Genomic DNA, 17,481 nt, shown 5'->3' on the forward strand with positions numbered 1-17,481 from the left:
AAATCACTTTCTCGGTTGGAAACGGGATAAAGCAATTAGTCGTGGTGTTTTGGAAAGAGCTCGGTGTAAATCTGTCCGATGTTTTACATTTGGTGTACTTTCTACCTTTACAATTGGTGGGAAAACGTTGTTGAATGATAACATAATTTTTAATTCACGACATTGGTCAGAATTATATAGCAAAACTATATACATATACTATAGTTATCGATTTACACTGTTGATCGAAAATAGTATAATTTATACCGCAACTGACATTACTGAAATCACTTTCTCGGTTGTTTAATAAACGACATCCCTATAGCGATGTGTATCGATCATCGAACTACGCAACGAGATTTTCGCAAGTGATACACCGCAGTTACGTATTAGAAGGGACAGCGGTCGTTCAATTCTCTCTTTTTGTTGCCTGGGTTTGCTCATAAATTTTTCAGGAAGCAGAGTGGTCCGATCGCGTGCGCTAATCTCGCAAGCAGATGCCACGCGATGCTTCGCAAAACCGATTACGGAGACTCTGACGAGAGAGAGTGGATCGGTCGTGTGTCGCGCCGGTAAAGAGACCCATGGAGGATGAAAGTGGTACTTTTATATCCATCAAACTGCCTATAAACCTGGCTACGGATAAAGCGACGTCCTTTCTAACACGGCTGGCCGCTCTTTTTCATCGAAAAGGACACTCGGATACCGTGACTAAACGGATTCCTCTCTTTTTCCCGGAGATCGTCGGTTTCATTGTTGAAACGTATGCACGCAACGCGATTACCGACCATAACTGACGTGACCTAAATACGTGAAGATATTTTCGGGATCGTGTATATAAGGGACATTCTTTGTTCTTCGCACGGTTGCATGGTATGTGACTATATCCGTGGTGCCTCGTTAGGTTAAAAAGGTGTACACTCTCGTTCAAAAATATTGCAGCGCCTTTGGTTTTATACAGCTAAGATGCGATAAATCAAATTATCAACCGATTACGATAAATGGAATTACGATTGAAAGTTAAATAACACGAGTACCAGAATCGGTTAAAGCAACGATCGTGAGACGTGGTGGATACGAATTGAGGAGGAGGAATTTTACTTTATTAGAGAAAAACGAAAGAATAATTACCATGGAATCTCAACGAGACTACCAAAAATTTCGCCAAACATTGATCATTTATATCGTAACGTGTATTCATCTTGTTTTCTCCGTTCGTACAATGAATATAGAAACAGGACGGATGTAGTACACCTACGCGTTACAGCCGATACCTCAAAATTTCGATTTAAAATTGAAAGCATTTCATAAACATTCTATAAACAATCGTCGTGAAATAGCCAATCAACGAACAATTAGAAAATCAATAAAAAACTGGGTGGTTTGTCAATACGAGAAATCAAGGGACGCATTTAATCTTATTGTCAGTTAACAAACAGAAGGATTGTTCGCGTTCGTAAGTACGTAGCTTGTCAATAAGCCTCGTTTAAACGGTTACGTGCCTTCGTACGGCTTGTCGTCGAATTAACGTCGATTAGTACGTCCATTAGGCAGACGTTGAACCGTCGTCATCATCGGTCAGCCAGCGTCAATGCAATTGCGAGGTCAAGCTAGGATTTGTATCGAGAGCTTACCTATAATTTGCTTTCGTCACTATGCGGGGGGTCGTTTCCGATTCCGACCCCGACAGGGGATTTAAACACGAGCTACTCAAATATTGAACTGCGTCCTGTTTCTTATCGTTGGAGGGAGTTGTGTATACTTCATGCGCCCCCAGGAAGCGGTTCGATACTCGGGGTGGGGTAAGAAAGAAGGTAAATAGAACTGTGATACTTTCGCTAACCTGATGCTTCTTTTTGTGAAAGAAATTGCTACTTTGTTACTGTATTGTGCAATCAGAAACCTTTTACGATATTTTAGTAATAGTACTCGCGACGCTAATTTGTCGAAGAAATACAATAGCACCAAACTTAAGAGAAAAGATTCAATAATATTCTATTAGGTTGGTCATAAGATTATCTACATTTTATCAAAGAAAAATGATAAAATCTATCCAATCAACGAGTTAAGTTATTTCGTTCCTCTATAAATCCTGCATAAAGTTCCTCTATAAATATCTTCTATCAAAAAGTTCAGATATATTTCTTACATGCTCGTAATAATTTTTATAACATCTTTTGTAATCCATACGTAGTGAAAGATGAACGAATTTATTACTTAGTCCAATATAATTTCAGTTAAATATTCTATAGCATACTATAATTTATGTTAAATATGCCAATTGTAATCACTGGCAAACATCATTCCAAACACACCTACTCTAACAACCTTGCCATTTAACCTCAAACCAAAGCACTCTCGCCCAATATCCCTTAACACGAGCATCGTTTCTTCACTGTCAAAATATCTGGCGAAGACAGTGATCCTCGTAGCTTTAAAACTCTGCTTATAGCATCGGGGAGGATTAATGGAAATGCACGTCCGACCGGAGGAGACGATAGACGTATGAGAAAGAGCCGGGGGCTCGGTTCAGGATTGATAAAGGCAGCTTTTAACCCTTAACTGGTATTCCGGCCTGGTAACGATGATATATGACGTGGCAGGATCACGCCTGACCTTGATAGCTGCCGGAACGAGGATAAACGGGACTATAGCTTTCGTTTCATCGGCATTCTCACGCGTTAAATATCGATCGTTTGATATATATGACGTCGCTTCGAAAGCGCGTTCTTGTCCGCAACATCGTCCGATGGTTTGTCAGATCGCTATCGCCACTGAAAGACAAGCCGGTCATTCTGTTCGACGCTCGATGCACACGATGCTCCACGCGACGATGAAGTAATTGTCGATCCTCCAGGAACAGGTAGATTATATACGCGTGCACGCGTATTCAACAGGTGTCGTGCTAAGAACCACCTCATTTCCTTTACTTTTAGTTTTCTCTTCCATCTTTTTTGTTGTTCATAGTCGCATCAAACGCTTGCATGGGCTATTAGCGATGCAAAGGAATGAAATGTTGTGATTATACAGGGTGATTCTCTCGCTAGAAGCCTCACTGTACGTGTGCGCACGCAAATATTGAAAATAATTCGAAGCTTCTAGCGAGAGATGTTTCAGTCTGTATCAATCTTTCTATAAATACACAGTATCATAATCGAAGCTAAAAAATTTTAGTTACATGAGGAAGAAATGTCACTTATGGGAATTTAATTTTATCATATATCATTATTTGGTTTTTAATGAAACGATCGAACAAAATGATTCAATATTATGTATACGCTTACTCTGAGTAAATACTTTAAGTAATTTACCAGTTATAATATTTGTAGTATCGTGGACGAGGGACCTGGGGGGTATCGGGCGAATTATAAACAAATGGTTGCGAAACATGTGCATGGTGGGGCTAAAACAAAAAAGATGAGGCTAAGACAAAAGACAAGGGGTTGCTAAGGGACATAAACGAATTAACAGCAGTGTTAGTCGAGAAGTCAGATAGTGTAAATCGGGAAGTTAGAGAGTGCGAATTTCGTTGCCGAGAAAGCGTTGGATTCGTGGTGACGAGAGTTGCAAATTAACTATCTAGTTGTCTTAATTATAATACGTTATTGTGATTAGTTCAGGTTAAACAACTATCGTTTCCTGTTTAATCAACATCTGTTTAATTCATTTATTGTAAATAAACTAATTGTAGTATAAGATCCTACAGTATTATATTTAATCGTAAACTTAATATCTGCAATTACACGAAAAACGTAGTACGTCACCGAAAAGGTATGTGTTTTAAAAGAGAGTGGCAAAACTGATGCGAAACCCAAGGGCAATTTCTGTGGAATGGCAGCTCTTCTATCCTCGCAATTTCCCGTGAACTAACGATCCCTTTTCGGCCTGTAATTATCGGTCCGTGGCATGAGTCATTGCGGTTCGGATTAGACTGTTACGCGAATCGATTAGCGATCTCGAGGCGAGCCACGATCATGATAATTCGTCGAGGTACCCGTCATTCTACCTGCTAGTAATGACCTTCGCCGGAGGGTCGAGTCATTCGTGGGAGGGTCGATCCTTCTCTTGAAGACGTATCCGATCCACGACCATGAGAAAATAATACCGGCGAAACTTCTCTAAATACTTTTTAACGAACAATCGCAACCTTGTTCCTGAATAATGCGGCTCGTGATTCACTTGGGAAAAACAAACCCCCTGGGTATATGATTCTCTGCATCACCGTTATTACTGTTATGCAAATGATTCTTTATCGAAATGTTTGAAATTTCATGGGAAAGAAATACCTTCGTTTCAAGAGAGATTTCGACTTTTATTTTAAGAGGGATTTGTCATTTTCATTTCTTTCTTTACACCTTTCGTTATGTGACTTGTTTACGGAATGTGAGAATGATTGATAGAAAGATTTAAAGATAAAATGAGAATCAAGTGGAGACTAAGATGATAGGAAAGATTAGAATTTAGATTACAATTTCTTACAAATTTTTATATTTCAAAAATAAGTGTTGTTTACTGGATATTTTGAATGTTAATGTAAATGGAGTATTTCGCGTGTAAATTTGAATTTGATTTAAACAGCATAATTCAACCATTTCAAGCTTCTTGATAAATAAACCAATATCCAAACCCGTAAAAATTAGAATAAAGATACCAATTTCTCTCATCAACTTCTCAGCATCTTTCAACCGAAATCGAAGAGGAAGCAAATCGTTGAACGAGACGAAAACCGTGGATGTTCGCCGGAAAGCCAATTAACCGAGGAAGTAATTTTGATTTACGTTGTGCTGGCCCAGTAGAACCGCGGGCGGTATCCTTTATTCCCAGAGCTAACGCTGCCACGGGAACCACTTTAAGGGGGATAAGTTATGTACGTGCTCGCGGTCACCTGCTACATCGGCCCTCGAGATGCTTTCGAAGCTCGTTGCGCGAGAGCAGGTGCATTGTGTGCGCTCGTCGTCGTTCGAACTTGAGGATCGCTTACGCCCGGCAACCCGCGCGCAACGAAATGTTCAACCCGAGGCCGAAAACCGGCCGAAAGACAAAGGAGCCACGGGGGCTAGCGTAGTTGAAGCGTGCACGCTCTTCATTCCGCCTCTGACCTCGAGACTCCAGTTAACACAAGAGATGCCTCGGAATAATCGCACTCTGACTTTTTGCACGTCGAGTGTTTTCTCTTACACGTTAAGTGGAGGTTCTGTGTTCAGGTGAAGTGATTTTGTTAGGGAAAAATCGGGATAGGGGTTGCTTGGTTTCTCGTGCTTTGACTGACAACGTTTATGTAATTTTATATTTCTATATAATTAAGGAAATTCATCTGGTGAATATTTCAGAATATTAGGGATGTTGTGTTATAATTGGAATTTTCATGCAAATTCATACTTTTGTGATCGATGAAATCTCCCAGAAAGTCAGTTAAGAGATAGATACATATTTCGAAATGCAAACAGGAAACCAATTGAGGAACCAAACATTTCGACGACTAATACTATTCACCTCCAAAATCGTTATACATAATACATATTATACACGATATACATGTTATTACAAGTATTATAATACTTCTAGAGACATTTAAATTCGCTTGAAAGATTCATTTTTCGATCCATATTTTCTTAAAGCGCTAGTACCTTCCTCGAATATTTAACGCGCGGCTTGCACCGTTTTCATTCCGTCGCGGTAGAGAAGGAACCTCTTACCGCAAAATGAAAAAGCCACCCTCTTTTTCACGCGGCAAACCCGCGGGAGAACGCGCGTTCGTCTGAATTTTTTTGTCGCGCCATTGTGGTTATTCGCAAAGTGCAACACGGCAACACGCGCAAGAGGGTTCACATCCTGAATGTAGGATGGGGGAGAACCAGACACGAATTAACATCGCCAGGGGTTGCGTTTTAATCTGAGGTGTGTAGAATTCGCTCGCATGAGTCACAAACTCTTTCCACCGGACACCATACGGATTTAGATTGTCTTAGTACATATTATTACTATTATTCTTACGATTGCTATCAAGGCACACAGTCATATTGTCATTTTGTAAATTAGTGCCTCTTCCTACTTATTTTTATTACGACTCTCCTCTATAATCTGCGAGTTTCTTCTTTATGTGTACGTATTATAAGTCTCTCTCAGGAGCCAAACTGGTTAACTTCACCTTTACAAGATACAATAGAATTTATAAATGAATGCAGGCAATTAGTAGATTACGGATTCTTATACAAATTTAAAAATTCGTTTTACGTATTAAAAGTTATAATGTATAGTGGCTTTTATATGTTAATGTATATTATATGCATTCTATGGATTTTTGCGTCTGTAAATTTTTCATAGATAAATAAAGATTCGTAATCTAATAATTAATATCTATATCAAAGAATAAAAAATTTATTTATCACTAGCAGATACTATAAATAATCACAAGTTTCAGCGTCATGGGGGTGAGAGCGCGGCGACTAGAACCTCTGTCACCCTACGTCATAGCATTCGCCAACCCTAAAGATTGATGGTGACAGCGCAGGGGTAGGTCCAGTCATCGATTCGGGAGAGGAAAGTTTAAAGTTTCTCTCCCAAACACGTATTGCCTCTTAAATACACTTAAGCTTAACAACCATTTTTTGCGTGGATAGTGGAGATTTAACATTTTTACTGGAAATACGTTGATGACGAAGAAAGTTAGTAAAGCTATATAGGTGGTCTCGAAGCTTTCGTTGATCTTAGTTCTGATCTAAAATACTCAGCCGAGGAAAGAGATCTGAGATGTCTGATTTAAGATGTAAAGAAAGCATTTCTAAATATCTTTCATTATTAACAAAGTCTATTCGTGAATGAAGTTAAGAAAAATGAAAAAAAAAATTCTATGTTCATTTGGAATCTTTACGAGCCGATAAAATTTAGTTCTTCTTTATTAAAATTAAATTTAGCAAGATTCAATCATTAATTACAAAGTTTGGTCAAACATTTTATTTATTGATAATTATCCACATTTCTGGGAATATTCGTCATGTTAAATCAAACAAAAGTTGTCCCAGAAAATTTCACAAAATGTAGCAACTGATATGGCAATTTTTCATTCGCATAAATAATTTTTTAGTTAACTAGAATTTCAATAATATTTTAATAATAATAGACACTAATGAACTCTAGCGAAAAGTAAGCAGTAGTTTCGAGGGACGTTTTGAGAATGTCTTATGACAAAGTTAGAGAAAAATTGAATGAATTGGTAATTATATTACTTGTATTGTATGTTAATTTCTATGTTTCATCTTTTTAATTAACGAATGGTTTCTCTTTTGTTTCAGGTACGTACACACGATTTTAACATACGATGCACACTGATGCGCTCCACTAATACAGACACGGACGAGACGTCGTGTAAGTAAATTTGAAGGATTCTATACGTTCACAGGCTTCCTCTTGTTTTTTATTTTCTTTAAATCTTTTCCCTGATTCTGTACATTTTCACCTATATTTTTTTATATTTGTTACTTGATAAAAATTTGATATTGGGATTTAAAAAAGTATGGAAATATGGAAGTTATCGGTTGAAATGTTAAAGAAATTTAGTATGAGCCATTAACGTTGAACGAAGAATATTATCAAAAGTTTTCTTCGCTTCATTTAGCATTTTACACTCGAATGGTGGGTAAATGTGGATCTTTACTTTCGTAATATATTATAGATCGGGCGTAAATATTGCGGATATTAGAGCGGAAATGATACATTTTTCAAATACCGCGAATTCTCTAAAGATATCGAACGTCGAATTTAAAAATTTGTGAGATAATCTATACAACATATGTATTATATCTTCAGCATTAAATCTTTAACTTTCAACAATCTGTATGGATACGATAATCGAAAAATTAATATTAAAAGTTTGTATAAATACTGTAACTTAATTAATTAGAAAGATAATTTATATTTTTTTACACTGCAATATTGAAAATCATATATTACCTATATTTAAAGCAGTCCAAAATTTGAACGTCAACAAATTAATATCGAAGTAATAATATCTAATTAATATACATATAATAGATAACAATATTTATGGAAATATATAAATACAATAAAACAATAAGAAGTAAAACATGTACTAAAAAAATAAATGAATGACATAATGAAACGATTACACATTACTTCATCCATAAAAGATGTAACTTAGTAAACACGAAGATGGCACCCCGCTGGGGGTAGCCATCCACATGCTATATTTATTTTTATTTTATTTTCTTTTATTTTTTTTTTTTACCACACTTTACCAAATGTCCTTCAGGACAAATTATAAAAAAAAAAAACAAAATAAACTGAAAAAAAAACATTACTTCATCACTCTGACTCATAGAATAAGGAAATATATATAATAAATGAAAATAAGAAGACAAAAGCACATACATTTTAAATTAAAAACTCTAATTTCAGCCCTTTGGCATATGGAAAGTGGCAAGAATAGAAATAACTTCGAAAATCACATAATCTCAACCTATATTTTATATAACATCAGTACCGGATTTCTCTTTCTAAGAACCATCCTCACACGATCATCTGGTTACCTTGTTTATTTATGGGTCGTTTAAACACCGACCAATGATTTTCCAAGGTTCGCGCAAACGAGTTTCATCTCCCACGACATGTGGTTGAGCCGGTCGCTTTAATGTTAAAATGATTTTACGGTTTTAACTTAGCCCTTGCCGTATCCCTGCTTCGATTTCTTTTTAAGTTTCTCGGGAACGTCAGAATTCACGACCTAATGTCTTTTTAATTGACACGAACGATTATTCGATGTACTATCCCGCTTGCAAGCTGATTTCCTTCTTCGAAACAATTTGTAATCGTTCGCGGGATTGTCAATTTTTTGAAATTCAATATAAATCCAATACCATTAAACCAAATATATTTGCTGTGTTTCCCGCATAACTACAAAACATTCTAAAAGAATCCGAAAATATCAATCAAGGTAAATTGCTTTTTGTCATTCCCCCTTTTATGTTTCTCTTTAGGGAAATCAAGAATATTCATTCAATAAAAATTATTCAATAAAAAATAAGACAGCAGAAGGGGGAAAATTTTATTAGCAATAATCTGACAAGCCAATTGTAATTCATTTTTCTGACATACCCAAAAAAAAAGAATAAAATAAATATACTACAAATACTACAGGTTTCATATCATAATAAAAGTATAAAGGAATATCTTTCAAGATAACAGATTTAACTGTTTCTTCTCGAAAAAAAGAACACATTGAATGAAGAAACGTAGTTAGGTGCAAAGAATTGCAAGAGGTTACTAGATCCACGTGACTGAGAAAGCAGGGTCTTTCTCGCAATATTATTCTACGTTATGGTTGAAAGGCGAATAAAGTCCACTTTCGAGGACATCGAGCAAGGAATACAATCGAGCTAGCACTTCCGCAACAAGCTATTGTAGGCTAAACGGGCGAGCCTCTTTAAATCTGGCCTGCTTTATAGAGAATTTTACCTGCTTTCAATCGACCATTTCACATGAACGTTTCGCTATGTTAAATCGAATACTGAAGCTGTTTGTGCAGCCGTCCCGCGTTTATCCGAACGAGAATCACCTGGAGAGTCCAAAGACTTGTCCTTACTCAGTGTTTATCGAAGCAATTTTCTGCTAACCGAGCCAAAATAGCCCCATTACGAATGTCCAAACCGCTTTTCTGGTATACTTAACCCCCACTTTGTTTATCTTTAACTCCTATAGTTATAATTATCCTGATTATACTATATTAGTTGAAGTAGCTATTTGAATAATTTTCGGAAAATTGCAGATTTTTGTTCGATGAGCTTAAGTAGCCGTTGTTTGTATTGTCGTTTTTGAAGATTAATGCGGAAAAATGTATAATGGGAATGTATAATTTATTATTATTTAATTATTTATTCATTTAAAGTCGCGTTTAAATGCAGAATGTTTTATTTATACTTCCGGACAATATGAAAATAAATTACTGAAATCGCGAAAAATTCCTGAAATACAACTAATTTCTGCATCAGCTCAACAAATTCAGATTTGAACAGCTTAAATACAATCGTCGCATGGCAATGCAAATTTCCTTCGCTATTAGAAATCGTGAGTAGCATAATAAAATTTTGCCTCTACATTTCGCTTCCACCCTATTCTATAAACTTAATTCATCGAACATTCTTATGTCCTCTATCCAACACAACATCTTACAATCGAACGTAAATGTGGCTTTTAATATAATTGGGACATAGCAGTTATCATTAATAGAGGAAAGTAGAAAGTAGAATGGTAAGAAATTCGTAAATCGTCAATGAGCGATCGAGTAGAATAGTGACGTTGTATCGTATTGTATTACAATGCGTTGTTTTCATATCATCATCATCATCATATTATTATTATTATTTATACACATATATCTGTCTAACACAGGCAAATATAGCGTCAATCGAGTTGCATAATTTAAAAAGCAGACAACAACTGCTATGGAAATGCTGCGTTATTCGAAGATAAACGACACGCGATTCACTTTGAGTAGTGTGTTCGCTTTACACGAGCGAATGAAGGCGATAATCAGATTTCTGTTGGCGTAATCGTTTCGCCCGGCGTCGAAGCTTTCCAGCGAACTATCGCGGCTCTCTTCGTTAAGGTGGAATGAAAGCTAACGCTATTTTCCAACAACTAACAGGGTGGTCTCGTCACAGACCAATCAACCGCTGCTCGCTTCCGAATAGCCCCTTGAGGTACCTAAAATTACGAGGTCCGAGACTGGGCTCGGCCTATCGGTCTCCTAACGACTCAATTTCCCATCTACTATCTCCTATACACTCATCTAGTAGTCGTCCTCATTCTTCGTTGTTTGTTTTTCCAATTTTCCGCAGACCCGGTAAACAGATAGAAAAAGATATATGGAAAGTGAAAAGGAGGAAGTTGTTTCTGACAATAGTATTTCTCTTATATTTGGGTTCCCAACTTGCACGATGATTCTTAATACTTTTATTTATAATTTGGCTCATCGCTTTACAATCGACTTGAGATCATACAATGTTGATATGAATTGAGAATACGTTTAGAATAATTTTAATTTAAAATAATACGCACACGATCAGAGTAATATTAATTTTGAATGACATATTCAATTATAATAATGACAAACGAAATAATGTATATTTTATGTGTTAATGATATAACACTGATTTTGAACAAATGAAAGAGAAAAGATGTAATATACAGGGTATTCACGTATTATTTGGTCTCAAAGTCTTGAAAAAGATTGAGGAACACTGTCCAAAACCAACAGTGTGACACTCGGAGGCTAAAAGGGACTAATTGTGTCTACGGAGAAATTAGGATTGCCGTCGAGGCGTACTTCAAACATCCTTTCCGAAAAGGAAGAGTCCCTTTTTCAGCTCAGACGCTAAAAGATATCCCTTCTGATAGGTAGAAAAAATACTGACCCAGCAGGAGACACGGCGCGGCGTCTGGCGTCCAGGAGGGCCAAAGCTCCATTGTCCTGTATTCAGGCGCCCCGTCAGGACTGTTTAGGCTTTAAATGCAAATTCAGAACGAGGACAATACCTGCCACGATTGCCAGAAACCGTTCGCTTTGGGTGGCAAACGCAATGTGTACAACAGACACCAAGTATATACATAGAGAACATTGCAAAATGAAATCTTAGGTAATCTGGAGAACCCGTAAGGAAGAAACGATTTTTATCTTATTTGCGTTTATTTTACAATCAATTCTCGTTAGAGAATTTTAAGTAAATTTATCTGACGTGGTACTATGACATGATTAATAAGTGTTTATAATATGTTTGATTCTATTTGAATCTAGTGCTTAGGTTTAATGTGTAATATCTTTTTAGTAGTTGAGTAATTAGAAAAAACGATGGCGATCTTTAGCTTAAAGAGACCGGCGTGTGCGCCACGTGTCACTGGTCACCGACAAACAGCAAACATATCTAGCTCCATAGTAAAGAAAGCAATTGAAAAATGAAAAAAAAAAAAAAACAAAAATTCTACATTCGTATTAACCCGTTAAAACACAGTAACTCTTATTAATATTAAAACCACTATTATCGAATTGAATTAATTGTTCTTTGATATTGGATTGTTCGAAAAACTCGTAGCAAATTTAAGAACGATTGAAAGGTATTGTATTTTTCTTGAATATTAAAATTTTATTAAATAATCAATGCATCATTTCTTTTATGATAACATCGTTGTTATTATTTATAACACTTTACACTAAAAAACATTTTATAACACTATTATAAACAAATATAAAGTGTCTAAAAATTAGTAACAGTCACTATGTACACGATATATTGCAAAATGAAATCTTCTCTTGGAAGGAAATCTGTACTCGTCAGGAAGAAATGGTGGCAGTCTGTGTACCACGTGCAGTTCACCGGTGACCGGGAAAAAGAAGGCTGCTACGTGACGAAGAACAATCGTAGACAGATCTAGGAACAGATGGATCGACGATACCGCGACCTGAATCTGACCAGATGAAATCTGGTAACACTCGGCACGTTCTGCTGTAGAATAAGATAAAACCTATGCAGTGCGCAGCTTTTTAAAGCTTGAAAAGTTTCGTCACTTCTGCTAGATAACGAATTGTGCGGACTAAAGAAAGCTGCAGGACACGTACCGAAAGAATGCTCGGTTGGAAGGATTTGTTATATTTCATTTTGTAATAGTGAAGATTTGTACAAAGCTTCATTTTCAAAGTCATGGGATCTTGGGTTTAATCAGACGAGGTTGTATAAATCGATTTCATTACGCGGTGATGAATTTTTAGAATCAGTGTCTATGAATGATGATTTATTAAATATTTCCCATATTTGGTTGTTTTGAAGAATATCGTATTTTCTAAATCTCAGTTACTTTCTAATCATGAGTCAAGGTTCTTACAACACATTCTTTGTTTACGTAGGATAATCTATTCAGAAAGCTAGAAAGTACATTTGTTGTTATGGTCATTAGCCAGGAACCTGCCCTTTTGAATAACACTCGAACCACTAACGATAACATAGGATTCCTCGAAGTTAACCCTTTTAGAACACTAATTGCTCCTAATGCACGTTAACTTTGTGATTAGATAATATAGCAAGTTCCCAGAAAATTTTCAAATAATTCTTTCCAAGTATCCTAAAAATAATAAAGCTGTACTATTTGAAGAAAATACACGTTTTGTCTTAAGAGCACAGAATATCATTTCTATTCTCGTATTTCGCGGCAAAGAATATTTTCTGAACTAGGCTGGACATCTTCACACTTTCCTCAGTCACAGCTGAAATTGTTTGCGTTAAGAAGTGTCGTGTTCCCTCGTGGTCCATCTGGATGTCGGGTCAGGGATCATGCTTCGGGTTCGCAGGATGTACAACTCGTACGTGACGTGATATTTTGTTTCCTTTAGACCTTCGCGCTTCTAATATACCGTTTTCCCATGGCCAGTTTAAAATAAAGTTGGAATACGCAGTACTGTTATGGGTACGATATTTGGACAATTCAACTAACTACTTACTTATACAGAGTGGTCCGTAATGTTTATCGAGCGTTAAAATTATTTATCATATTCTTATCTCGTGATCTTCATATTTATCGATCAATGGTGTTGTAATAAACAAGTTAGTGATATTGTACAGAATATAGCATACGCGAAATTTTCCAACATATCCTACGAAATTGTTTTGAAATAATTTGTACTGTTCAATAATATAAAACGCATTATTCTGTCAACAACGTTTTCGAAATAAAAGAAACAAAGAACGGAAATATAGGTATAAAATATATTGAAATAACAATCACGATTTGAATTAATTCACTCGTTTTATTGTAACGTTAAATAATAAACCACGTATCGGAATAATAAAACATAAGCAATTATGTATAAAAATATTATAAATGAATCATTTTTAATCAATGGGGAAAAATGGTCACGTTATACAGATTATACATATAATACATCTCTTCTTTTTATCATTCTTTTAATTCTATAATATTTTCATGTTTTGTATTAAATGTATTATATTTCACTGAACGATAAATCATTAATAATCATAGTGAAGAGCTTTATTCAAGAGTTAACAATCGGATTGTAGAAATCAAAGAGCCTTTTTGTAGAGTGGAAAATCCAAGGAAAGAGTTCTACTTTGAGTACGGGGTGCTAGTGATCGATGGCAGTATCGATTGGTATCAGGGGGCAATATCATACCCGAGGGATGTAATACAGCCGCACTTGGAGAAATTGCTAATCCCCCACGAACCCTGTTCCTTCGATACCCTGTCATGGTATTGCGTTTGTTGTTCGCTATATTTTGCTACACGCTGGAAATTTTCATTACCCTAAACGTTTATTTTCCTATAATATTTTCATGGCACTACTCGTTTATGAACTTTGATAAAACGTACAGTATCGAATTAAATGAAAATTAAGTAGCGCTTTTACTCGTCAATTTTTATAAATTAAGAGACATCGGTTATTGATTTATCATTATGTTGAAGATATTATTTAAAAAATTGCGGTATTATTAACGCGCTAAACTAACTGCGTTTACGTGGCAAATTTTTTACAGCTTTTAATATAAATATCACTCGGATTTCAAATAGATTAACAACTTTCTGAAAATTTACCGAATGTCCAACTGGACAAATTGTAAAGCACAAATTAAATAATAATAATAAAAAAAATCTTTCTAAATATTCCTTAAGTTTAGAACATATGGCTAGCGTTTAAGGTTTCAGAAGCCAGACATTTACCACGATGAAATTATTATATAATTGTAAACTCAAGATGTTTATTAAAAGACTGCAAGTTCGTGCATATAATCCAAAAGATCTGTAACGATGCATTTCGCACTTATCAGATTTAAACAGAGTTAATTCGTAAAATTTGCTTGTGAAAATTCGTTTTATTATCGCAAAAGTTAATTTTATTATCAAACTCATTAATCGCTAAATAATTTATAAAAACCCATTAGTACCATAAATGCCACACCTGTTCGAAACCATTTAAACTCTCTTGCCGAATGTTGTCTCCGTGGAGATCGGGGAATCTTTATCGGAATCCGCCCTATTCCCTTAGCACATTCGGATATCACTGTGGCTGACGTACGTGTGCGTTAATGCTCGGTGTTTTGCGTGGTTTGATAGGGGTGAGTGTCGGAAGAGGAGGGATTTAAGGACCCCTCTCTAACATTCGCGCGCGTGCAATCGTCTGAGTATGCGTAGCACCGGTGAAATCTTCGTCACGCGTACGGCATAGCATAGGTGCGGGCCCCACGTCTCTGTTTTGGTCCGTGGAATCACGCAAACACCCACTGCGAATACCGAACGAATGCCTGGCATCGGCCGATGCGCTCCAGAAGGGTGGTAATCCGATCCGGTTTCCGGCAAGTCGGGGCTTGCACCCCGTAAATTTCGTATTCCATCCGCCCGCGCTGTGTCTATCATTCGACTCCCTATTATCGCGTTTTTCACCCCTTTCCCTTTATCTTCTACTTCCTCCGTCCTATACCTTAACCCTTTACAGCCATGAATTCAACCATCTTAGCTCTTTACAACCTGGATTTATAACATAGATTTTGCTCGTTTCTATTCGTGTTGATATAAAACGACAAATTTCAAAAATATGTGAAGAATATATATAGTATATTGTCAAGAATATTTGCGAATTTCGCGATAGAAATAGCAATTGGAAAACGAATGAAACCACAGGTCCTGATAATACGATTATAAATTAACACGTTGAATTAAATACCGTACTGTGTAGTCACTAAAATGTGCTAAATGATCCACTTGTTTGTCATAAGTGAAAATTAATGAGAAAAACGGAATAGAAAAATAGAATAGAAAAATGAAATATGATTTTTGTTATATTTTTAGAAAAAGTCAACGACTTTGGATACTTGGAAAGTACAAAACCAGAAGTAAAAAGTAATTAAGGAAACATATAAATAGATAAACGATCTTATACATTATGCAATAGTAGTCGTCGTAATACCCGTATTCAGAACAAAGTCTAAATTTCAAACTGCGGATCTGCCGGACATTTGACCGAAAGTGGACTTAGCCCCTTTATCGAGCGAGAACATACGAATCGAGGGTTGTTGTGTAAATGGAGCAAGGAAAAAAAAAGGGAAGGAAATGCGTGAGATGTAATGGGAGGAAAGAAAGAGGGATGAAAAGTGTTTGGGAGGAATATGTACTTTCGGGCATTTGATTGAGATTTGTGATATTGGGGTCGTTGAATTAAAGATACAGCGAAGGAATTGAGGATATCAAATTATTTGTGGGATGTGGAAGGCATCTCTGGAAGTAAAACTAATGTTTATACATACAAATACACATATTACAGCTCACAATTTGAAAAGGAAGGAAAAATGATGGTACAAACACTTTTTCTTAAATCTACTTCAGAATTAATATCATTTATGACATATTCTTGCGACAAACGAACTTATGGCAGCAAATTGTTTGTTTCTTAAGAATTAATCGTTATTTTTTATACATTGATCGTGTGTTTAGGAAAAAGAAACAAATAAAATTTCGTTATCATCAGTTTCGTTCCTGAAAGACTCATACGTGAGTCATGGGTCATCGATACGTTTCTTACGAATTCCTGGAACTGAAGAAGCCGCCAAGTTCGTTACGTTCCACAACTTAAGAGCTTAAAAGATATTATTATCAAGGTATTCGTTCGATGATACTTTCCCGAGCCTATCAAGATTCGTCAAAACTAGTCGGAGAGCATTTTAAATGCAAAGAGGATGGGATGGATAGGATGACTGTCGAAGTAGGAATTTCGAAGTGTGTCTAATTGGTTGAAAACTTGTCACGCGGCATCGATCTCGATGCTCAGCTGGAGCTTGGTATGATTAATGGAACCAAAGGAAAAAAGGAGGAACATGCACCTCTAATGCGTTTCGCCGATGATCTAGCTTCACTCTATGACACGTAACTGCCCTTTCCAGATGAGAAAAAATTCAATATGCCCGAAACACACGCATCTATCGTTAAAGGGCCCTTTGTGTTGACAGAGCTTCTCTTTCAGCCTCGATATTAATTATAAATTACGACGTGTTTGGGGAAACATGAATTTTGAATACCAAATAAGGACTATAATTTACAAGTTAATACGGCTAATTATAACGACGACAGTAGAATAGATCGTTAGTAGCCGTATTTGTAGTTTAAACAGAATATCCTGGCACAAAAGTTTGAAAATTACAGTTGTCGTATCGAAGAGAGATTCTTTTGTAACTTCTCGTTTCATTTAACATATGTAAGTTTAACCCATCTATCTTCTCGAATTTGTAACTTTCTATTTCTTTGCTTCAGAATTTCTTGAAATTCAAAAATATCGAGAGAAACATCACGTCGAGCTGTAAAATTAATCGACACGTTATAACGATCCAAAACAATTAATCATCGATTAAAGTTCAATATCGATATTTTTTAATAAATTATCAGCTATAAATAAATCGTCAACATCATCTACAATTAATTGCTGGATAATTTCAG

At 36.0% G+C, this 17,481-nt stretch overlaps 1 protein-coding gene across 8 annotated transcripts in view; it reads left to right on the forward strand.

Annotated features, from left to right (window-relative positions):
* LOC132906909 (teneurin-m) overlaps window positions 1-17,481 on the forward strand; it is a 657,480-nt gene that overhangs the window by 556,318 nt on the left and 83,681 nt on the right. For 2 of the 8 annotated variants that reach the window (XM_060959524.1, XM_060959525.1), the window contains one exon: window positions 7,272-7,344. The exons of the other annotated variants lie outside the window; for them this stretch is intronic. In XM_060959524.1, the coding sequence (XP_060815507.1) occupies window positions 7,272-7,344 (73 nt within the window). The remainder of the gene's footprint in view (window positions 1-7,271; window positions 7,345-17,481) is intronic. 8 annotated transcript variants of the gene reach the window in all.

This window comes from Bombus pascuorum, chromosome 5 (assembly GCF_905332965.1).
Source record: "Bombus pascuorum chromosome 5, iyBomPasc1.1, whole genome shotgun sequence".
NCBI lineage: Eukaryota > Metazoa > Arthropoda > Insecta > Hymenoptera > Apidae > Bombus > Bombus pascuorum.